General features: G+C 40.0%; 1 protein-coding gene across 13 annotated transcripts in view; it reads right to left on the reverse strand.

The window, feature by feature from the left end:
- Positions 1-8959: 8959 nt before the first annotated feature.
- TENM3 (teneurin transmembrane protein 3) overlaps positions 8960-25730 on the reverse strand; it is a 711055-nt gene continuing 694284 nt past the window's right edge. For all 13 annotated transcript variants that reach the window (XM_061585249.1, XM_061585250.1, XM_061585255.1 and 10 more), the window contains 4 exons: positions 23705-24001; positions 20206-21817; positions 16950-17080; positions 8960-13105 (listed from right to left, as the gene is read on the reverse strand). In XM_061585249.1, the coding sequence (XP_061441233.1) occupies positions 12350-13105; positions 16950-17080; positions 20206-21817; positions 23705-24001 (2796 nt within the window). In that variant the 3' untranslated portion in view covers positions 8960-12349. The remainder of the gene's footprint in view (positions 13106-16949; positions 17081-20205; positions 21818-23704; positions 24002-25730) is intronic.

Here is a 25730-nt window from a genome sequence, read left to right on the forward strand (position 1 = left end):
CAGAGAATCTAACCTAGAAAATTATATTTCTCTCATTATTCATAACAGAAATCTGTGTCAAATTTATTTTTATTAATTTCAAAGCCTTTTTATTGGTCAGTGTCATATGATGGTGAAGACAACCTTTTGTGTTTCAAATTGGAGGTTATGTTCTATTTCTATTTTGGGTGCATTAACAGTTGATTCTGAAACTGCAGTTTGATGTAAAATCAGACTGATTACAATGTGTTGCTACTTCAGCAATGACTCTAGCTGTTCGAAAAAACAAGATGCATGTTTGCAGCACTTCATTTATGGCAAGGTGGGCACGGTCAATTAAAAACATAGAGCACACCTAGAATTTTGCTAGAATATATTTCACCTCCCACTGCTTTATCTTGTGCAAACTGAGACAATACAGATGTCCACTGGAGACTATTCTGCAGAAGTCAGTGCCATTATTCCACAATTATGTTTGGAGTTTTTTTAGTGTAAATTTTGCAAAGTGTTGCTGTACACATATTCACAGAAATAAAAGCGAAAGAAAATGAATTCCTATAGGAAACTTCACTAAAATTGCAAAGTAAATCAGACATATTTAAAGTGAGTATCTGAACTATATCAACTGTCTTAATGTTGCTTCTTACCTGCTGAAACAAGATCAACAAGGTCTTGTTTCTGTTATTTGGACTGATTGTAGGTGTTGCCACCACTCACCATATGCTCAGAGGTACATTTCACCAAATTCTTCCAAGCTAAACAGGAAGTGGATTGGACTGTGAAAGACCAACCCAAATGGTATTTGCATTTTGCCAAATTTGTAGGGCAGTACAATATCTCAGAGAGGAGGTCAGGTCTCCTACTCCTCTGGTGCATTCACTATAGCTGCCCAATTTCCCTGTTTTTTAAAGTTTGATAGAAATATCTGTGGGCTATAGGTACATTCTTAAACCACAAGGTTTTTTTTGCCTATTATTGAATTTCTCTGCTTTTTAATCCGGGAGGTAAGAAATGGGATCCTGTGCAAGTTTGCTGATAATGGATTGATCATTTGCATAGTTACTGAGTTCAGTGGAATTTACTCCCCTGCAATCATGCTTAGGAGAAGTGAAACTGACTACAGGGGATGGGAAAGGGAGGAGGAGGGAGGGGAGGGGAGCAGGCAGGAGAGGGGAGCAGGCAGGAGAGGGAGGGGAGGAGGACAGGTTTGATCATTTGCATGTTTATTGAGTTCAGTGGAATGAACTCCCGTGCAATTATGCTTAGGATAGGTAAAACTGACCAGGGGGGAAGGATGGAGTGCTAGAGTGGGGAGGGGAGGAGGAAGAAGGAAGAGGATAGATGAGGAGGAAGGAAGAGGAGAGGGAAAAGGCAGGTCTGATCATTTTCATGTTTATTGAGTTCAATGGGATTCATTCCTATGCAATCATGCTTAGGATAGGTAAAACTGACCATGGGAGAGGAGGGGGGGAAGAGGAGAGGGAAGGAGAAAGGAAGGGGAGAGGGGAGCAGAAGGAGTGGAAGGGGGAAGGAGGGCATTGGAGGGGGAGGGGCAAAGGAAGGGGGAGGGCAGGGCAAGGCAGGTTTGATCATTTGCATGCTGATTGAATTCAATGGTATTTACTCCTGTGCAATCATGCTTAAGATAGGTAAAACTGACAATGGGGAGGAGGGGAGGGGGTGGGAGAGGCAAAGGAGGGGAGGGGGTGGGAGAGGCAAAGGAAGGGGGAGGGGAGGGGCAAGAGGGTGGGTTTGATAATTTGCATGCTTTTTGAGTTCAGTGGGATTTACTCCTGTGCCGTCATACTTAGGATAGGTGAAACTTACATGGGTTTGGGGAGGAGATTGGGTGGGTGGGCACTGGGCAGAGGGGAAGCCCCTTTCCTTTCCAAAAGGAAAACATTGTGAACAGTATCATTGCTTTTCAGCTTTCCCCCCACCTTTTTATTCTACAGTAGGCACATGTAGCCTCCCACCCAAATTTAAACCAAAGCTGTCCCTGGCCATATCCACACCAGAACTTTATTTCACTTTAGAAAGTCATGGCTTCCCCAGTCATGGATTCCCAGAATCCTGGGAAGTGTAGTTGGTGAAGGCTGTTGAGAGTTGCTAGGAGACACCCTGTTCCCCTCACAGAACTTTAATCAGAGCAGCTGACTGTTAAACCACTCAGGGCACTGGATCTCTGTCAGGGGAATAGGAGTCTCCTCTCAGCCCCCTTCACAAACTACACTTCCAGGATTCTTTGGGGAAGCCATGACTGTCTGAAGTAAAATTGAGGTCTAGTGTGGGTGTGGCCCCCTGATTAGTCAAACCAAGCAGCTGTGAGTCTGGCTTTTAGAACACTGACAGTTGGTTCTTACTGAGCATGCACAACACTATCATTGAGTTCCATGCTAAATTTCTTAAATTAATTAAAAATCAGCCAGGCATTTTTTTTAGCTTTTAAACTGCACAAGATGAAGGTCAGGGTATGGGGCAAAATCAGTAATAGGATTACAGATAGTCTGTGAACGTGGCTGATTTTTAATGAATTTCAACAGATTATGAGAACTGATAGAAAAGTACAAAAGGGCTCTGTGGTTTTTTCTCTCTCTTTTTAGACTTTGAACTCTTGATTCTCTCTGTTTTGTGTATCGCCATGAAAATTGAGAGGGTTGTTAAGCAAGCGTTTCTGAGTTCAGGACTATAAATTTTGTAAGGTTTTGTTTTGAAATGAACTTATGGCAAGCATCAGAATGTCATGGGGGTATTTATAATTTAACATTGTGGAATGCGAAAAATCCACACTGGCTACATTATACAGCCACTCTTGTTGCTGTATAATGAAGTTTTTTTATGGGTCTATGGCCCCTGTAAGAATTCAGCCTAGAACATATTAATTGTGTAGCAGTTTGCATAACCTGTAGGGGGCACATGTAGTTTAACTGATGTTTAAAGGACAGGCTCATTTCAAAGACCTATCTATTCCTCCTTATTCAGATTTATTCAGAATGTTTCAGATTGAAAATCCCAATCCTGTTTTCATGGGTGCCACATGTTTACTGTCTTTCATTATAGCAAGTTGGACTAGTTGCTCTTGTAGCAATGTGAGGTACAGGATGTTCCCCAGCCAGTATGAGATTTTTCTCATTCATGCTTGCAATCTGCAAGGGAGAGGTGGGAGAAATGCCAGTAAGAATTTGCATTTTCAGGAAGCTTTTTAAAGCTTCTGCTCCTGTAAGAGCTCTTCTTTTTGAGCTGGAATTTTGGTTTTCAAGGACCCTTTTAAAATCAACCTCTCTGAAGTCTGTAATCAAAATCCAGAGGAAATTGCTTTTTTATTATTTTTATAAAGCTCTCTACGTACAAAGTCGTTTGTAATGGACTTAGAAATTCTTATATTACTTCTGGGCCATAAACTGTGCTTAAATGACAGCAATGAAGAATGAATGGCTTTGGCTGAAGTGGCAGAACTGTTTTTGACTGCTAGCTTGTAATTTTAAGTTTCAGTGCAGCCAGAAAAGGTGCAGAATGCTTCTTCTGTATCTCTAAAAACAGATGCTGATTGGTACCCTAATAATAAACATACTGATTGGGAAGCAAGTTGACCTTACAGGAAGTTGCCTCCAATATAAAAGTGGTTAGGATTGCAGTCTATAACACCTGGAAATCGCTTTTGCGGGAGGTGATCATGGCATTGTTGTAGAGGTTTTGTGCTATACAGGATCTGTTCATACTCTAGTCTTTATAGAATCTGGACCAAACTATGTCATACTGGCAGATCTGTGTGCAGAAACAGCTTTTGCAACGGAGTCTCTAATTAGGAGACAATTGAAAGTGTAGCATGCAGGGGCAGGAGAAGGGAATGGAACCGTCTGCTCTGCCCATGCTTTCCCTCGTGAAGCTACTTTTTACCATTTATTTTTTCCTGTTTGTAACCCCCATCAGAAGGGAAATGGCTTTAAAATAGTTTCAGCTGGAAATGCAATGGTGGTAGTGATGGTGGGTGCTCATCTTCCAGCCACCCATTCTGTTTGTTAAAGCCCACTCCAATTGGGCTTTTAATAGGCAGCACCTGAGTTTGTCCTTGCCCATGTCGCAGGTCCTGACTGAGCATGAAAGATGTGGGAACAGAGTGGCAAGTCAGTAAATGAAGGGACTTTGTTTAGGGGGGGAAATGATGCAAGCTGGTAGACTGCCATGTAAAGGGCATTTCAAGAACTTCTGCTTCCACAGGGAGCCTACTTTAAGTTGTTCCTCTTGGTGGCTGTCTCTACACAAGTGAGCTGTTTGTATCAACTGGCTTCTTATGTGGGTTCTTTTCTGTGCTACCATCAGAGAACTTAGGAGGTACAGCACGGAGAGCATCCTGATTTTCCTGGCAAGAGTTACACATGAATGGCCAGAAGGGGCCAGTTAAAGGGGCCACCACAAGACAGCTATTTCATGTGCATACCATGAACTCATAATGTCCTGTGAAAATGATTTGAACTACCATACAGAATTTGTTCAAAATATTTTGGCTCTAAGACACAACAGACAGTTCTGTCTCTGCTATAGGATTCTCTGCAATGGCTTTAAAACGAGCAACCCTGGGATTGCTCCCATTTTCTATTAAACTTGATAGGTTTTAGAGAAATTCCTGTGAAAAACCTATTGCTTTCATTGCCTACTAAATTGTATGAGTACATTTTCAATGAGGGATGAAAACAAGATATTCCCAGGGGGTCTAGTGTGAGTTTTTTTTGTTCCTAAGTGTCTCAGATTAATTAGATGGTGTAATTTCATCCCCTGGAACATTCTGCCAGTGTTAGGTATACGAATTATTCAGTAATAGTGTTAAGGTAAAGGGTCCCAGTAATTGACTGTTTTGCTTCCTCTACATCTTCAATGTGTTAAGTTACAAGAGAACAACCATTTACCAATTAAGAGTGCTTCCAAACCATATTCTGTTATATTCAGGTGGGATTCAATCACACACACCAAATTCAGGTTGTATGATTAAAGTTGATTTGGGGCTCTTGCACAACAAAACCATTTCCCCTTCCAAAAATCAGACTTTTTGCAATAAGCAGAGTGATGGGGAAATGTACTGGGAGGTGTGAAATAACGCTTGATGCAATGTTGTATAACTTCTCCACAAACAAATCAGAATGGATGTTCAATAAACAGATCATCTGGAAGTGACCTGAGAGGCAGAGGCAACTAAACCAGCCTCTCCCTCTGTGGTACCTTCAGTCATAGGTTCAGTATGTTTTCCTCATCTTGCTCCCAAGTGGATTAAATTTGTTTTGTAGAATGCACTCTAAAGTGCACAATTATGTTGTTGAATCTATTTTTTTCTGTCAAGGATTTCAGGACTTCCTATTCCTCCATGACATAATTTTAAATCATTGCTTAATAAAAACATTTATTCAATTCCTGTAAATATGATTGGTGCCTAACTAACAGGAAGAGACCTCTGCTTGCAGAAACCCTGAACAAAGGGGTGGTGGTGGAGGAAAGTGGGCATGCCCAGGAAACACATTACATATTGACTAAATTTAGAAGTAAATCTTTCATTAGGCTAACCCTAGGGCTCAACATATGAAGAGTGTGTTTATCTTGCAATATTATGCCATTGCTCCAGTCCACTGATCCTTTGCAGATGTGAGGATTTAAATGTGCCTATGGTGTTCCCTCTCTCATTCCCTGCGGTGAGTGGAGCAGCCCCCTTCTGAATGTTAGAAGCCAAGCCCTGGGTGATGCTTGCTTGTTTAGTAGCAACACCTCTGTGTAATTTATGGCAATTATTCTACATTTTGTAATGTAACAATAATACTAATTTTTGTAAACTATATTCCCATATATATGCATAAAGCAAATACAACTGCATCTATAGTTATGCAAATTTCCAGCAGTTATTTTTCTTCTCCTCAATAGTTTAGGGCTTGGTGCCAAATCTTTCCATATGACCAATCTGCAAAAATAAAGACCGTTTTGAAAATCATAGGCTCCCCCTCCACTGTCAAGATTTAACTAGCCTTCCATTTTTGAGCCCTCTAGGAGTACAAAAGAAGCACATGTTTAAAAGTTTCCGTCTGTTGGCTAGACATTTACATTTAGAAGTGATGTTTATTTGGCAGGGTGCCAGCACCTTCCCACCTTGAGACAGGAGAGGTGATCAAATTTCAAGAACTTACAATGCCAAAATAACTTTACACTTTACGGACTGTTAAAACATTGGTGGTCCATGCAGCTCACTAATCATAGAGCCCATGCCATTGCTTCAGAGGCCTAAGATAGTTAATACTGGCAATTATCCTGATTCTGAACTCAAAGCAAAACTGGGGTGTCGTACTCTCAATCCTTTAGCTGAAGTAACTTGTCAAATAAAAGACCTGGTACAGATGGCTGAATTGAGCCTATTGTGCTATCTACAAGCAGTTGTAGGGCGAAACTACATATTATTAAACACATGCTTGCATGCAAGGGGCCATTTTCTTATTTAGCATGCAGTTGCTGTGGGTGTGGCTCTGGATAATAGTTGCAGTCAATTTATTTATATAACATAATTTCTACAAATACAATTGTGTTCAAAGGAAACACTTGTTCACAGGAAACAAGCAGTCTACAATAATAGCACATAACCATAATAGAACCACAGAACATTTTAAAAACCCCGATTCCCGGTATCATTTTCCTGCTGAAAATTACCCCCTTGAACTATTTGCCCCTGAAGGTGCTAACTGCTGCAATAGTACCTTTTGAGCTGCCATTTTAACTGGGGGAAGAGGGGGGTGGGAGGGTTAACCTCTTCCTTGCCCCTGTTGAGCTATAATCCTGATTTGGATTGGTTTTTCTGTGGCTGTTTTTATTTTTAGAAAAGGAATGGCCAGTTATACGCATACTTTTAAAAGTCTATGCTTAATACAATGTGTAGCCTGGCCCTTAGAGGAAATTTGTGCCTCCTACTTTTGTTACCCAATACAGGGGTGGGGAATCTGTGGCCCTCCAGCTGTTGTGGACTCCAGCATGGTCGGAAATGATGGGAGTTATAATCCAACTAGAGGGACACAGATTCCCTATCCCTGACCTAATGAGACCCTGATATGGGATGGGGGGTTGAATGGATGTAGGCTGCATTTGGCAGGTGCTTACTTCACCATGTGCTAAACTTGCAGCCAACCCACCTTTAAGACAACAGAGCTTTTCAGTGCTGTGGTAAATAAATCTGAATAAGGTGGGTTTGTGGTGTAGCATCTATAACTTCTTTTTCACATCTCTTGCTCAGTCTGGCTGTGAATCCATTCAGCACATGGTAATCTGATCATGTGAACTAGCCCCATCCCAAAAATAGTCCATTGCTGAGGTATGAGGCAGGCTAATCATAATTAAAGCTGTGCCGGAATTTAAACTTGTTGGGGCTATGATGTTTAATGTTTCCTTCAGAAAAATCAGTATAGTACATCTTCAGATACCAAACTCTGCTATTTGTGATTACCCTGTATTTGAGATCCATATGTAGCTGCTGTCCTGCTGGACCTGGGTCCCAGGCCAACCTAGTACTTGCTCTTATATCATTGCCAGGACCCTCACCCTGATCCTACAACACTTTTCCTAATCCAGTGGCTCAGGGAAAGAACTGTGAGTTGTGGAGGGAATAATTTTAAGAGCAGGAAGATTGCCTAGCTTGTTAAAATTATTACTATTTGTTCTCCTCATGCCAAAATATAGATTTTGTAAATCTTAGGTACCTAGTAAAGGTTATAAATGGTCATCACATATGATGCTATAGTGTTTTGGGTTTTTTGAAACTCTGCTATTATCTCATTTGAGAACATGTTTTAAGTTCTCAAAAACATACTTTTGAAAATATAATTTAGAAATACATTACTATTTTATTTTATGGCTATATTGAGAGCTGATGTACTATTGTCTGTCATGAATCCACAAGTTAGCCTTAGGCAAGCTGCTCTCTCTCACTCTCAGTCCCCATCTGCAATATAGCTATAATTATACAGATCTGCTTTGCAGAGTTGTTATAGATACGTTACAAAGTAATGTATGTGAAACACTTTGAACACTCTGAAGTGTTATGCATGTGTGAAAAATAATAAAACTACTACTACATTCATTCATTACTCTATAAGTATAGAGGATGCATAATTTTTTAATATATAATCTGGAGCTTCAGTTTTTCTCACCTTTGAAGTGTGAAAGTACTGTGACCAGCAAATAATATTTTAAAAATAGGTCACACTTAGCTACATAGAGTAACCTGATTTGTGCTGGATCGTCATGTTATAAAGTTGTCACTATAAAGCAAACGTGATGAAGTCTGCCTAGTCTACCAAACATAAAAAGATGCTGCTGTCAAATACTCTCTCTCTCTTTTTCTCACAGAGTGTTTTGAAGTCAGCACTTTTCAGGAGGATGGTGTGAATGTGGACTGAAAGATCTCTAGGCCTTGAATGACTTACCTGTGTCATATTGGTTATTTATAATCGGCTGCTTTAATTAAGTGCTGTAATTTTTAATATGAGACAATAGGCCTTCGTTTTTCTTTTTCTCTTAGCACTGTGATGCTTAACTATGTGAAGTGTAGTTAATGTTTCTGTAAAGTAGGCCACTAGAGAGATACCAAGGAGTAATTTGCCTTGCTGAGCTAGCAGTCTGGGCCACTGGGCAGAGGGGCAGGAAACAACTCCCAATTGTGTAGCAAACAAATCAATACTAGCAGTACTGGATCACTTTGCATCTACAAGTAGAAACAGAAAAGCAATAACACAGTTATAATGCCTGACACACACAGTTAAGAAAACAAACCTAAACGCAGACACATTGGCTTGGCTTTTATTGGAAAGCCTAGATGCAATCTATAGTCATCAAGTTGTGGAAAAATTCAGGACACATATAAAGTTAGGAAGGCAAATTAAAAGAACAATACAAATCAGACAAAATTTACATTTCAAAATAGCATGAAAGCATTTTGACTGGCTTTGCCTAAAATACTCTGAATCTCATTTTTTGTAGGTTAATTATTGTAATACATATTTTCATAGTTTTTTTAAAAAAGGTCTTTTGTTTACATATTCCCCACAGTTACTGTCTCATATAGGCGCATATCCATATCAGAAGGATTTTTTCTTTCTAGTATGAAAAAAGCTTATTATATATCTACTAAAAAGGCCACTAGTTGGCCTTCAACTAAGATGATCATCAAGAGATAGTTTGGGAGCTATCAAGGCCAAAACCAGGGAGAAAGAACAAGGGCACATGTAGTAGAAGCTTTAGTTCCATTCTGACATGTTATACACTGGATATTTTTGTAATATTTCAAGAGAATAATATTCCAGTACAATTCTAAGGTTGAGCCTAATTCCACAGATAGAGCTTACAACACTCTGATATAACGCTGTTGAAATCCTATCTAACAGAACTGAAGTCACCCTGCGTTTCCCACATTTAAAATACTGTAAGATGTGGAACAATGTCACTGAGCAGTGGGTTTCGTGAATCATGGTTTCTAAATTTGGGCTCCTTGAAGGTTGAAAAATAAAAACAAACTAACCATTAATTTTTACTTTAATAAAATAACAGCTTTTAGTCTAAATGTCAGCAGTACCATAGGTTCTACCCAAGTGGTACGTGGATAGCAACAGCACTGATACTGCAGTTTCTGTAACTCGCGTGACCTATTCACAGCCTGTTTGACAAGACTCCTACTGTGCAGTTGAGAGCACACATAATACTATAGAATCTCAGTGCAGAAAGCAGTTAGAAAACTATTTTTATTCCATCTGCATTATTCCCTTCATGTATTGAAGACACATTCACCAGCCATTTGTTACCATTCTGCATATTGAGTGCAGCACAATTAAACTCCCCCCTACACACCAGTAAACAATATTTTAATTTTTTGTGGCTCCAAATAGCACTCAGGAACAAGGAATTTGCTGAGAAATGCTGTAGAATGTACGAAGGAATATCCCTAAAATTATGCTTGTTTTTTTGCTTTTTCCCTCCCCACTTACAGGTGATGCAAACAACAACAATAACCCTCTGAATGCATTTTCAATCCTATGTGATTCAGTCCACTTGCAAATACTGAGCTTTTTGGAACTGTTGTATTTATAAAATTTGGTGAGGGGTGGCATATGGGCAGAGGCCAGAAACCAACAATCACTTTAATGCAGATTTTCTGACATGTAAGTCTTTAGCACACACTGCAGATATGGATGTTATTTTAAAAAAATGTTATCTTTGCAAATCTGAGGGATGGATTTTTAAAAAACAACCTGGAAACTGAGACTAGCAGAATTTTGGAAGAGTGACTGAAGTCTGTGCTACTGAAGCAGAATGAATATTGTGACATTATTATAATCTAGATCCCTCTGAAAGGCATAGTAAAATCTGCTGTCTCTTTGTGATTTGATTTTGTAATAAAGCAAAGAGGTGCTTGGTCTCAGGCCTGCCAGAAAGTTTTACCGTTTGGCATGGAAAATCTATCCCTCCCACCCTCAGTCTTAGATAAGTGACAGCAGACTGTGATTGTTTAGCGGTGAGAGATATTCACTTGGAACATGTTCATATCAGAAGCATTCCCTTTATTGTTTCTTCAGATGTTCTACAGCAGAGGCCCAGTATTTAAACCTGGTTCAAAAGGGCTGAGCTATGACCCAAGTTAAGCTCTGCTATTTGCACATCTCAAGTCCTAAAACATTAGAGTTGGACTGAGCTTATGAGCAAGTCTTGCTAAACTGTGCGGTAGACTTCTGTTGTGGATTAGGCACTAAGCTGAAACTCTCACCTTATTTTACAGCTCATATAGTGACTATTTTTGGCGGACAAGAGGATTAAAGGCTAGGGTATTTGTTTAACTCACTGTTCCATCTACATGTTACAAATTCTGCTTACTTCCAGTGAAAGGCTAAAAACATTTCTTTCAGAGAAGCCAAGGCAGAACCCTGCCCCTGAAATGATGTTGCTGTGGAGGTGAGAGCTGCTCCATAATGCCATTCATATACAACTTGCTAACCACCTGAGGCTGCTATCCTAAACCCCCTCACTAGAGAGTAAGCCCCACTGAACACAGTGAGACTAACCTCTCTGAGTATATATAATGTATAGGATTGTTCCTTTTATCACATTACACAGCTTTATATCCCACATTTTAAAAATACATAACAGCGCTGCAAAATGAATAAATACACCTTTAGAACTGGAAGAGGACAACACATGCCCAGCCTACAAAAGTCTTCTATCATAATCAATGTCTTATTGAGTTGCTCTCCCTCGTAGCAGCGAGTGATGAAGCCATGCTGGCTGAGGAGCCAAGCAAAGGTAGAGGAAGAGAAAGGAGTTGCTGCCCAATTACCTTGCAATTTGGGCCTGCACCAACCTTTCCCAGGAGCAATCAAAAGAGAAAAATGCACCATTTTTAAAGCTAATACAAAAATATTAACACTTCTGGCCATTAGCCATATACTGTTATATCTCTACAATATAACTCTTTATACTGTACAGCTATAACATAACAAAAGGTGCAATTCCTTTAAAAAAATCCACACACTGCACATTTTTATCATTTTATTTTAAGTATAAACCTTTTTTAAACACTTTACATAAATTAACTCCTCTGAGACTAATATTTGATGTACAGTAAATTGTAATTCATATAAAAATCCATAAACAACTTGTCTCACATAATTTACAAAAAAAATCAAGGTTTCCTTTGCTTCTCTTTGACAAGGAGTCTATTTGCCATCCCTCCCCCAATGCAAACCATGTTATCACTGTAAAATCCATTATTAAATTCCCATTGTAGCATAAATTGCTTGTGCCAGTGTCCTTTTAGAAGCAGCACAGTTTAAAGCCATTTGGGTGTCCATAAACAAGAGTTTTTTGCCCCACATTTTAAAATGAACAAATATATATACCACATCCTATGCAGAGAGTGGAAGAGAGCAAGAGAGAGGAGAGAGACTATTGTAAGCAAAGGTCAACGGTTTAGTAACATTTGGAAACACTGTTTGGATCTTTTTTTTTTTTTAATGAAAAGACAGTGCCTCAAAAGAATAGGCAGCTTGTTGCAAACCCTTTAGGTCTTTCTTTTAATACTTTCAGTCCAACTTGAGTGCAGCGATATGCATATGTAAACATATTCTTTAAAGCAGATCACCTTTAAGGTCATTCAGAAAAAAAACCCAGTTTTTCTTTTTAGCAATATCATTCTTCTGGAAGGCTCTCTCTTTGTTGTAGAGTCTATTGGGATTGTGCTACAGAAAAATCTGAGCAAAGGTGTACATTTAGACTCAAGTAGTAATGCAGCAAAACAATTTGGTCTCCTGTCAGAAGACACTGGTACAGGGTGAGTCTCTTTGGCAGCCCAGGCTCAACCAGTGTGTTACCTCTTTCCAATCTCACTTTGCCTAAGGAACTGTATATTGTTAGCGCTGTCTGCTAATTCCGGGTATTGCTCCACGGAGAGTACATAGTACCCATCATATCCTTGGACTTTTCCAGCACTCAATAGTTGCCTCTTTTCCCCTTCTGTCCATAACCTGGCACCTTCCTCTCCATCTCTCACTCTTTGTTGTTCTCTGGCCCAGGCATTGGAAAGAGCTCTTTGCCTAGCTTGCTCTAATATCCGTGCCTTTTCCTCATCAAGAGTCATGCCGTAGCGGACGTGAAGAGCCAGCGCACCATACTGCATTTCAACATCTGCAAACCTACGAGTCCTGCCATTCACTACAGTGGTGGACTGGGAAACGGTGACGTTGATACCATTTTCTAGGGCCTTCCGGCCGCTTGTCAGTCTCAACGTGCCAAGGTCACTCTCTGGTGAGGTGGTCTTGATGAAATAGTGTGTGTCCTTTCCTTCAATGGTGAAATGCAAATTTTCCAGGTAGTATGCATTGTTCAGAACAGCGGCCACTTTGATACAATCCTCGTTTGCAATATTAAGCACATTAGTCTGCACTTTGCCTTGATTGACAGCAAGCATAACCCCTTTCCCAATCAAAGATTTCACTGTTGCAAACCACAACCATGATTTCTCTCCGCCGGGTCTGCGCTTGCTGATCTGGACTTCTGCCATCTTTCCTAGGGACAGGAAAGCCTTTGCTTGCCTTGCCACTTGTTGTTGCACTCCAGAAATTGGCTGAAAAAAAGAACAGACAGAAGTTTTACAAACCATCTGTAGCCCCTAGATTCCAACAGTCCACATTTACTGGCATAGTGCCTGGACCTGACAATAGGACATGTCACAACCGACACTGCCAGAGAGTTAATTAAACCCACATACTGGATTCCATTGTTATAAGTGCTATTTTGTTTGATAATGTTCAATGTTTTTCTCATTTTTGGCTGTCTCTTTTAGAACCCTTCCCCCCACCCCAAAAAAGGCCTCTTATCCTGAATCACTCCAAAGAAATGAAAGGTTGTACATAGATGATTATTACGTTTAATATTTGGTGTTTGCACAGATATTTCATATGTTGATTAATACATCATGAAACCAGTTGTACAAAGCAGTAGCATAAACATTTTCCAGATGGGGAAATGGAGCCAGTGAGGCGAACTGGCTTGCTAAAGGCTACAGAGAGGAATTAATATTTGACAAGGGTTAAAACTAAGATACCTCATTTAGATCTAGCGAAGTTCACAGTGCAAATCTTACCCCAGGGACATAAAAAAACTGTTTGATAGGATTAAGACACCTGTCCTCAGTGTGTATATCTCTATATAATCCCTGTTGTGGAAATGAAGAAAGGCTTAAAATGATGGCCATGGGTTTGCTCGTATATTACATCACTTATGGAATAACTGCACTGAACCTGCTATGAAGTGTCAAGTAGAAAGAATTATTTTATCTTATTATCCAACATGAGAACACAAGTGAGAAAGTGATAAACTGATTACAGGATTGTTGTTGCTTAACGTGAAGACTTAATGCCTCTCCCATAATCGGTTGAAGTGGTAGTTTTTAAGTGGTGAACTGATCACTTAATAATATGCTTCCATTGTCATCCAATAACTAAGGTCCATTCTTAACTACAGATTTATGATAGCCATTTCACACAACCAAGCTTTCATTGAGTAGTTGATAATCACAATTATTTGTACAGTCTCACAAACTATTATTTGTTGCTTGTCCAAATGAAGTTTATCCTACAAAGAATGTCTGTCACTTCATCCCCCGATCAAAGATGTATTTAAGCAAGATAAAAGGTCACTGTAACCTCTTATCCCATATGCCATCTACAGAAGCCTCTGGCTGAGTGGCAAAAAAAAAAAAGATTTCTAAAGTTAGCCACAGATTTTTGGGAGGCTTTATCACTGGCCTGCACAAAATTACATCACTAATGTAGGAAGTCAGGCCCAAATAAAATGTGATGGCGAGACTATATCTTTGAACATGAATCTACCATAAATGAGAAGGGGGGGTGCAACCAAAATGGCCAAAGGGGCCAAAGTGGAGGGGGTGGGGAGCTAAAATTCCCCATACCTGTGGTTTGCCCCCAGTCCCCATGTAGGCCCTTGTCCAGTAGTTTTCTTTGACTCCAAACATTTGAGCCTAGCTGGAACAAAAGCACCAGGAAGGACAAACTGAGGGGGTAAGAGCAATGGGTGGAAAAGAGGGAAGGGTGCAGCAACCCATACCTGCATGTCCCTGGCCCTCCCCACTTTTACAGGGACTGGGACACTTCCAAACATGACTATTCTGCAGTTATGTGTAATCTAGTTCTGTGACTCAGGTGTGCTTTCACGTGATGTTTCTTCTGCCTGGAGATTACCTCTATGCAGAGAAAACCCTGTAATTGTTTAAGTGTACATTTTCTGCTGATTACAAGTTTTCTTGCTTTGCATATCTCTTCTTCATAGAGGGCATGATGCCTACATGAGTCTCCAAAATTCTATGGGCTCTATGTGCAGAGGTCCTGCCATGGCACAACGGCTCATGATGTGCTTTAACTTTTGGAGAAACCAAGGTTTGAATCTTTGAGGAACTATGAAAGGTACTAGTAATTTCGGCAAGTCACTTTGCTTAAGTCTAACCCTATTCCACAGGAATAACTATCTCCCTATGGTGCCAGATTTATGGGTGCTGGATGCAGCCCTTTTGGGGGGCCATATTCATTCACCTTGCTATTACACAATCGCTACACTTTAATTGGGGAGTAGAGAAATGAAGAGTGGAAACGACAGAACAAACTAAAATACTAGAATTCAGCAATGGCAATTCATTGTTTGTAGTCATGTTCAAAGGTATCATCTCAGTTAACTATTTATACTAATAGGGGGGGAGGGCTCAGGTGCATGGGGCCCTATTTCTGCACATACTGTGCATACCTATAAATCCGCCCTTCTTCCCGTATCAGTCTCTGTGCCATTTGCATGCTAAGTTGGTTCTGCTTTGTGTTCTGACTATGCAGGAAGTGAGAACTGCAGCTGCTAGAAGCTGGCCTTTAGAGTGGCTGCCTGAAGGCTGTGGAACAGTCTGTATCTTTCTAGTGGCTTTTTAAAAGGGCTGCAAGACGCACCACATTTGTAAGGTGTTTGGTTTGGCAACTAAGAAGTGAGGGAAAAATACATTCTCAAAGACACCTGAGTTTATTGAAGCCTAACTCATTTAGTAATAAGGACATTTTAATGCTTTCAAAAACTCAATGTCCTGACTGTTGGTCATAACTCAAGGATAAGGCTATGCCAGGGAACCTGTTTCAGCCCATTGGGTGCATTCCTTCATAGGCAACTGTCTGGAGGCCACATGAGTGAGGCAAGAAATGTGACTCTTTTCTTTGTACAGCACAATCCAGCCACTCAAGTCAGAGCTTTCTACACATTTCTCTCTCCATCCAGAAAAGCAAGGGGCATTATTGCAGTTCAAGGACACATTCCAGTCAGGCAAAAGAACTTGAGGAGAGTATGGAGCAGGGCCAGTGAGGGGCATGGCCTGGGGAGAGGCTGCATGATGGCATTTGGTCCCTGGGTGTGAGATTCCTTACCACTGGGCTATGCAGATGGGACAGGCAGAAGCCTATTGAGTGGAAAAAGGAAGGGAAACAGGAGGAGTCATAGCTCAGTGGTAGCACACATGCTTTGCATGCATAAGGTCCAAGGAGACATCCATGTCATCTCCAGGTAGGGTTGGGAGAGACCCCACCTGAAATCTAAAGAGCTACAGAGGTCCATTATAACAATTGTCTACAGACTAACAGCTGCTCAACGTTTCTCATTCCTTGCTGGTAACTGAAAACTTGATGGTGCATAACCTTTTGATCTTTCAAGAGTTAAGTATTATAACTGCTCTTTTCCTAAACAGCAGATAAGGCTTTTCTGTTTTACATTCCATTTATTTTTGTCCACCATTTAAACTAGCTACATATTTCTGAACTGTAGTGGATTTTTTTTAATCAAGAAATTTCATAAGCACCTACAGTTTTTTGGCTCTATGAAATGTAATGGGTTTTACCTGAGGTAATTTCACATTCAATATTTTATCTTCACATATAAAACATGGTTAATATTAAAGAGAAGTAAAATTCTACTGTTGCTTGGTATGCATAATTTATGTCACCTGTTCTTCTGTTTATTTCAGTCTATTTTTTATTACAGTTTTCACTTTATGCCTTGAGGCAGGGTGCTGGTATAAATCCAATCTCCATAGCTTCCTCTGGGAAAGTTACAGTTCTAAAAAAGGGCTTCAAAGTAGTATTATTTATTGATTAGTTCTCTCCTCCTTCCCATTTTAATCGGCATTGTGAAAAGCAAATTAGGATATGTTGTATTTCAGACCTAATCGTTAGCAAATGCACAAAATACAGTAGAATTAGCATCTAGTCGATGGATATCTTATGAAAAAAATAGAAAGATGATTCTTACTGTTTTAGTACATTTTTAATTTTTGAAAATGCCTTGTAAGTCTCTGAGGATTATAGTGCTCAAACAGCATGGTGTTCAGTTTTGTTACGGTTTAAGTTTCATTCTCTTTTTTTCCTTACCGGTATGTCATCCCACTGCTGACTCTTCACAAGTTCATAGGAGGGCTCTGTTAAATCAAATTTGGGCACAGGGAATCCTGGGATAGCATTGTGCAGGTGGAAACCAAATGTCACCAGCCAGCTGTTAACATCTACAAAGCAATTGTAAAAAGAGAGAAAGAGAAACGTCAGATTTACGGCCCTTGCTTATTAACTTAATATTACCGAAGTTTTATTAACCTCAATGAGGCTTGGTGCTGCTTTCAGCCATAATTAAATAAATCTTGGGAAGAAACTACAGCATGGTTGTATATTATCTCATTTAAAAATTCCTCTTTCTTCAATAATGGCAGTAGAGATGTAGAATCCATTCTTAGCCCATGAAGGTGATCTGCATCTCCCCTTTCAAATGGGAAGCTGCATGTTTAGCTCCTGCTGCATGCTCTCTACAACCAGCTCTTGGGGTTTTTTCATGGGTGGCATTGCTGGATTGGGACTGTGTGCACAGACTCAGAAGGCAACACTGTCAGCTTTTACAGATGGGGAGGTAATAGACAAAATCTCAACTGCCTTCATTGTTCATTCCTTTAGCAGGTGATCTGCATTGTCCAAGCTCACAGCCACAAATATTTGTCTAATGGTATGTACAGATTCTAGCTCACAAATGCATTCAGCCCCACTGCTGTGTGTGTGAAATCTGTAGATTAGGTTCTTTGCCTTTAGAGTTCACTGACTTTTACAGCATCTGCAGGTATTATTGTTAGATGACATGGTCCTTTAAGCAAGCTTCTGGCTTTAGATTCTACATCATTTAAGGGAACTTCTTTCCTCTCCTTAACTGGTGATCCTTATTTTCAGGAACAAGGCACCCTTTCCACAGAAAGCAATATAGCAAGGATGGTTCTCCAATCCAGAGCAGCGGTCCTCAATTCCCCCCCCCCACAGACCACTTAAAAATTGCTGGTGGTCTTAGCAGACCACTTAATGATTTTTCTGCCTGTTGTAGCAATTATAATGTGCTGTGCTAGATATTGTATAATTTTAATTGTATTTTACAGTATTGCTTCTTTTCATAGAATTCCTTAGAATTCAAATTGTAATACAATAAAATACAATCTAAGAAATAAAAGAATAAAAATACAATTAAAATCAATATAAATATTTAATGAAGACATGCCACAGACTACCTCAGTGAAGCTTGCATATAACCAGTCGTCCATGGTACTCAGTTTGGGAACCCGAGTCAGAGTAATCTGTACCAATATGCACACTTTGGAACATAGTATCTCTCAGTGATACATATACAAATGCCATTTAATTACAACCCCTTCTCTGTGAGAATTTTGTAAATATTCAAAAGTGACCAGAATCTCACACTATCTTTTAAACCTCTCACATTGTCCTTGATCGACATAAAATGGAGGAGTTACTATTCCACCTCCTCAGCTACCAAAGCACGAAAGATTCTGTTCCACAATCACTGGTTTGCTTCAGAACTATATCTGAATAGCAGCCATGCAAAACGGTGAAGGCATTCACATACCTGTCTGGTACCTATTGGAGCAAGATGCTACCAGGAACAAGATTTGATAAGGATTTTGACTACTAGAGATAAAACTCAGATTGTTTTAGAAGGCAGGGAGTACTATAATCAACATAGTCCTATAGATGCGCTTCTGTCATGCAGCACATAAAATCAAGAGTTAAAGGATCTGATTCTAGGGTAAGGGCCAAACTAGTACTAATGTGATATAATTGAAACCTGTTCATACTATTGCTGCAGAGGAATAATGAGGAGAGAGGCATGCTTCTACCCATTCTCCTTGGGCAGCATCTTATATAGGGTCACATAGATGTAGTACTAGGAAGGTAAATGATGTCAGCAATAGCTGAAGTAGATTTGCAACACTGTTTTTAGGGTACAGACAGCAGATGGCACTAATATTTCAGCTAAATGACCAGTGGACCTAAATCCTGTCAGGGAAGAGGGATTGGGGGGGGGCAAAGCACAAAAATCTTTATAGAAGCCACTTGGGTACACTAAGTAGTTTTATTTTTTGCATGTGAAAAGTGAAAGTTGAAGGCACTTAGGCATTAAAATACTCTGCGGCCAAAGCACAAGGCAACAGGTTTGGATTCTGTATTAATCCATTTGGTCTGAGGACTCTTAAGTTACCAGAAAAGATGACAGAACTGTGGGAATTTAGAATACCATTTTTATTTAATATATACAAATGAACGCATAACCCTAAACAGCAAGTGGAACTGATAGCACATTATTTTTCATACTGGTAGATGATGGCTTGGAAAGCTTTCCTTTACAAAGATAATAATCTGAGGTGTTATCATGCAAGTAACAATCCCTACCAAGCTCTCTAGATAAAGTTGCCATCTGGTATAATATCACCCATAATATTCAATATGTTACAAATTTATAAATGGTTGCTGTGGTAACCATCTAGTCAGATACAAAATTGTGTTTTCCTTTTAGTAATCCCTTTATTCTGAATCTCTTAAGAGTGTTACAATACTCTCCAAGGACAAAGGCCAAGACCCACTATGAAGATTTTTGATCCTTCTTAGCCTAATACCTATTAAGGATCCTAGGAGATAAAGTCCATCATTATTATGGAAGCAATGGCTCCAATAGATGTATACCACACAATGCATATTTTGGAATATATTTTGCACAGCCCTATTAGTTTCAGAATACAGCTGGTATAGCACAGTGGGGAGAACAGCCTGGCTGGGAGTCCAGAGTCTGTGAGTTCAAAACCCCGCTCACGTCTCCTGGGTGTCAAGGGCCAGCTAAAGTTCACCCCCACAGTGAGTGGCTCAGGGGTTATGTGCCTTGCCACCTGTGCAGCCGTGGGCAAGCTGCATAGTCCCAAGGAGCCCAGTTGCCCCCTAGCTAGCAGTTGCAGACAAGGAAGGGGCTGGCTTGTGCAGCTGTGGCAAGCTGAGCAGGCCCTAGCCAGCTGCAAAGACTAGCCTCAGAGGGAGGCAATGGCAAACCCCCTCTGAATACCGCTTACCATGAAATCCCTATTCATAGGGTCGCCATAAGTCTGGATCGACTTAAAGGCAGTCCATTTTTTAATTTGTTTCAGTCCTCACTTAGATAGAAAAAACCAGACTATGCATGGCAAAATTTATCCCTCATCATATTCAGCCCACATTGATGGCATTCCAAGGTGATGTGTACAATACAATTTGCTAAACAAGTGATTATGAGCAAATGCAAATGCTGGTTAATTGTAAAAATACCTTTATTTACCTGTGATATAATCTTTTACATCATGTATTCTGCTGGCTGGATTGTTATTTCGAAACATATATAGATTAAAAGGAGCTGGATCCTTCCCTATTTTTTTCCAAATTTCAATGTCAGGTGTAGTCCAACGGCCTGCCAATATGTCATAATCTCTTTGGCCAAAATGAATTAGTTTGGTCAGAGGGTCATAAAGGCCTCCATGGAATCCAATCACTAACTGGAAGTCAAGATTGGAGTCAAAATAGATCTCGCCATAAGCTGTATACTGGATCTGCTTAAGCATTAGACCATTGCTACTAAAAACAGCCAGTGGTGTGCCAGTGTTGTCTGAAGCGATATAGAACTCATCTCCACTACTGATCTCCATGGCGAATAGGTGTCCTTGCAAGTCATAGTAGAGAGAGGTGATTTCAGAACTTGAATGGTTGTATACATGAGTTATCCTTGTGGGATATGTAAGGTCTGCATAAAAAAACTGAAGGTGTTGACCCAGACTGGTTTTACTAGAAACTCGTCTTCCAAGTCCATCGTAACGGTATATCACTGTCCACCCACTGCCTTTGCTATATACTCTGGTCAGGAGCCCCTTTGAGCTGTATTCAAATATCTCTGTACCCCTCTGCCGCAGGAATCCATCTTCATCTAGCCGGTACTGAACATCACCTAGCCGAGTGATTCTGTCTCTCAAATCATACCGAAGTGGTGTTAAACGAGCACTATTACTTGGATTGAGCAAATGGAGATTGCCGTTCAAGTCATAGTTGTAGCGCCACATTATTTTCTCATTTAGGTAAACTGTTTGTAGCTGACCATCAACATCATATTCATAAGCATACTTGGTTGTGTTAGCAAATGGCCCTATTTTAATTTCTCTTTTAGTTACTCGCCCCATGTTATCATACTGAATCGTAATCCAGTACATAAGTGATCTGAATATCTCATACTGAATTTCTTTTATGCGGCCGTGGGCATCAAAGTGTTTTGTGTATGTCATTACAGCTGTTGAAATTATCTGGTTAATGTCATAATATATAACCCCAAATTTTCCAAACTGCTCAACTTTTCCAGAGATGTCATCAAACTGGTAAAGATCAATAGGCAATGGGGTTTCATTGATTACACCTTGCATGCTAGTCACTCTGAAGCTATTGTCATAGCTGTAGTCAAATCGGGCATTTACCATTCCATCTTCACTAAAGCGGAAAATCTGCCTGTCAATCAATGGGCCAATTTGCCTGTATCTAATGGTGCAGATAAACCCATCACTCTGGAGGTTTACTGTTTTCAGAACTCCCGCTGTCTCATCATAAGTAAAACTGACTCTTGTACTATCATACAGGATTTCAGAGAGCCTGGTCTGCCTTCTGTATTTGAAAAGGACTCTTCGACTTGTACCCAAGAAAGCAGTTTGTAACAACTGCCCTTCCTCATTGTAGTCCATTATGACAGAGGCATTGCTTTCAGGGGGATTGTAGATGTTCCGATAATAGCCAATGGAACGGATAGTTTGCATAGTATGGCGAGCAACACTAGGCATGGTTATTGCAGAAAGCCGGTCCAATAAATCATATTCAAAGATGTATTGCCGTTGACTATGCAGCAAGAGGACCATAGACTGAAAAGAAAAAAAGAAGTTTAATCCAGTGCCAAAACCTCTGTATGATAACATCATTCTGTTTTGAGTAAATCATCATCTTTTAAATTGAGTTATCCTTGACCTTACATATTGGTAATTATTCTCTGCCTAATTCATTTGGATACTTAATTGTAAGAGGTTCTGTAATTAGACTCCTAATGTGCTACTTGTTGTGACTGAGTCATTCTTTTATCAAGCAGTCACAGCCAAACAGCAGATTGTCAATGGATTTGGATAAGTCATGTTTAATGCTGGCAAAAGTGAAGCTGTCTTAAAGCCAATAACTCAGGAAAGGAGCAACATATGGAAGAGACAATTTTACTCCTGTAATTAGAGATAATTTAGTGAGGTTTACTAGCCTAAAGATCCCAGAACCTCCTCTTCCATATCTTGTGTCAGATGGGCAAAGCAATTGGTTTGTTATTTACATCAAACTTTGCAGAGTTAATCAGCCACCAAATGACTTCTTTTTGGAAAGCTGCAGCCTTCTGTATCAGGCTGAATGCACAAGGTGTTGCTAGTTTACATTATGCACACGAAGATGTATGAAACAGCCATCACAATTCACTGTCTTTTCTCATCTAAGGCAAAGCCTGCCCCTGCCCCCCAATAATGTAATGCTAAAAGATAATAACAGGCAACAAAATGTGACGTTACATCACTTGATGATTGATGCTATAGGACTGAACATACTAAACCCCTCAATTTTAAGTTGTAACATATTTAGAAACACTTATCTTATGCTCTGCTTAGTACTGTGCTATGCTAGCAAAGCATGGGATTGAGTTTCCAGTGCTGACATGAAGGAGTACCTCATCCCCTTCATTTGGCACATGAAATTGGATTCTGTGCCAGGCAGCAGACTGTTTTGGCACTGCCAGACTAATGCTAGAGGAAAGTCCTTAAACAGCACACACAGCCATAGTATATCTGTGTTAGGATTGAAAGAAAATGTGGCACAGCTTATTTTACCAGACAGGATGCACTGTACCTGCAGAAGTTACAGTGTGGATACAATCACGCTTGTCAGGGATGCTTGCAAAAGGTAAGGCCGGTAGCAACTGGAGATAGAGCCTTTTCTGCAATGCTGACCTGGCTTTGGAACTGTCTCTCCAGAGTTTTGCATGGCACAAAGTCTATTGTCCTTTTGAAAAGCTTTTCTATTCTCCACACCTTTTATATTTCCTTTTGCACTTTGGATTTTATCTGGTTAGGCTGCTGTTGTATCTTTTTCCCCTTATTATTGTGAACTTTAAATTGTATACGGTTCTAACCAACTGGTGTTCTTTCAGTGACAGAAGGCTCTTTTATTCAGCAGAACCTTCTGTCAGCAGAACAGGGATGAAGGTGATCTCCAGTGATTCCCCCCTACCCTGGAAGCCCCACGCGGCACCTGCCATGCTGTTCTTTCCGACCCTCCAGAGGAGATTTGGAAGGGGGTTGCAAGGGGGGTGGTAGCGGAATCATTGAAAACTCCAATTGCATACAACCCAGAGTTTTTACCTGCACTGGAAGATGCTCTATTGTTATTATTTAATTAAAAATGGGATAGGAAATATCCAAATAATAAAAGATAAAATTTGACATGATGCTGAGAAAACTAAGCATGATTAAACTCACTGAAGTCATTGGGATACAACCACTCAAAAGATCTTTAATTCCCATTTATTTCAATGCATCATTAACTTCCACTGATTGCACCTTTTGGCAGCAAACCAATAAATGTAAGATGTCTGTCTGTCTATCTGTCTATCCCCACACACATATTTTATTCAAGTATTTGTAGTTAGGCTTGTGAAATTTTTATGCAGCAATAATTCACTAATTTAACGGCAAGACATACATATTCCCATGAAAGTACTTTACCTTTTCAAGATATGTGTAACTCCACATTTTGCCATCAGCAAATAGTCTAGATACAATTCTTCCCTGCCCATCATAATCTACTTTTTCACTAGTGGTTCCTCTCTGGATACTGCCAATTTGACCTGTAGATGAATAAGTAACATTGACAGCCATAAGCTTGCTGCTTGGGAGCCAAAGAGTTGGATGTCCTGATGTGTCATAGGCAATCCTCAAGAGAAATTTACGGTGGTCATCGTAGATCTTCTCTGTCTTTGAGGTCCGATCAAAATCAACTGAAAGGAGGTTCCTACCATTAACCTTTTATGAAACAAACAAGATGAGAAAATGAATCATGTTGTTTCACCACAAGCTAATTTTTACTTCTTCACAGCATAAGCTATTTGAACACCATTGTTTAAAAAACATTTGCAATGACTGATTTCCTTTGTCAGTAAATTAATTTAGAAACTTCTTGGTATAAGTGCCAGACATTAGATTAACTGCCATTTAAAAAGGTTTCATTAAATAAAGATGTCTTTGCCATTTACTTAAACCTTTACAATTAATTCCCATGGAATTTAGTTAAATGTTAATATAATAAACAATACATACATTGATAACTTTTTTAATAATTAGATTTATGGAGGATATTAGGGGAGAGATAGCAGAATTACCAGTGTAGCATCAATACAACCCCCCAAACAAATAAAAGCCCAGCAAATATACTGAACTATAATAATTACATTTAAATGTAATTATCAGGGTCACACAATATTATTTTACATAGCAAAAAAGCTTATTTTATATTAAAGCATTTTTAGTGTTAAACTGATTACATAAATAATGATTTTATAAGTTGTGGGGTCCCTTACACAGGATGTACACACTACAAAACACACTGCTGCCCTCCAAATAAAAGGTCTGGTGGAATTATTTCTAGTGCCTATGGGCTGTCTGAGCAGTATTGCTTGCAGTCAGAAAGAGACTTTCATAATAATAATAATAATAATAATAATAATAATAATAATAATAATAATAATTTAATTTATAAGTCGCCTATCTGGCCGATGGCCACTCTAGGCGACATACAATTTAGTTGCAATAAATGCATCACAATAAAATACATATAAATACATATAACAGTAAAACTATGAATAAAGAATAATAACAGTTCAGAGTAATAGGCGATTAGTCCTAAAAAATTAACCCTCCCCGGAAGTCCCTGTCTGAAGAGCCAGGTCTTCAAGGCTGTGCGGAATACATTCAGGGAAGGGGCATGCCGAAGATCGAATGGGAGGGAGTTCCAGAGAGTGGGGGCCGCCACTGAAAATGCCCTCTCCCTAGTCCCCACCAACCTAGCTGTTTTAGTTGGTGGGACTGAGAGAAGGCCCTGTGTGGCTGATCTTGTCGGGCGGCATAATTGGTGGCACTGGAGGAGCTCCATCAGGTAAACTGGGCCGAAACCGTGTAGGGATTTAAAGGTTAATACCAACACCTTGAATTGAACCCGGAAAATAACTGGAAGCCAGTGTAGATCGAACAACACTGGGGTAATATGTTCCCGGCGGCGACAATTTGTGAGTAGTCGAGCCGCAGCATTTTGTATAAGTTGTAATTTCCGGACCGTTTTCAAGGGTAACCCCACGTAGAGCGCATTACAGTAGTCTAAACGAGAGGTGACCAGGGCATTTACTACCAGTGGGAGCTGATGAACAGGGAGGTAGGGTTGCAGCCTGCGAATGAGGTGTAATTGATACCAAGCTGCCCGGCTCAGTGCCAAAATCTGAGCCTCCATGGACAGCTTGGAATCAAGAACAACCCCAAGGCTGCGGACCTGGTCCTTTAGGGGCAATCTCACCCCATTGAACATCAGGTCAACGTCTCCCAACCTTCCCTTGTCTCCCACAAGCAGCACCTCAGTCTTATCAGGATTCAACTTCAACCTGTTCCTTCCCATCCATCCACTCACGGATTCCAGGCACTTGGACATGGTCTCCACAGCCAACTCTGGCGAAGATTTAAACGAGAGATAGAGCTGAGTGTCATC

This window comes from Rhineura floridana, chromosome 9 (assembly GCF_030035675.1).
Source record: "Rhineura floridana isolate rRhiFlo1 chromosome 9, rRhiFlo1.hap2, whole genome shotgun sequence".
NCBI lineage: Eukaryota > Metazoa > Chordata > Lepidosauria > Squamata > Rhineuridae > Rhineura > Rhineura floridana.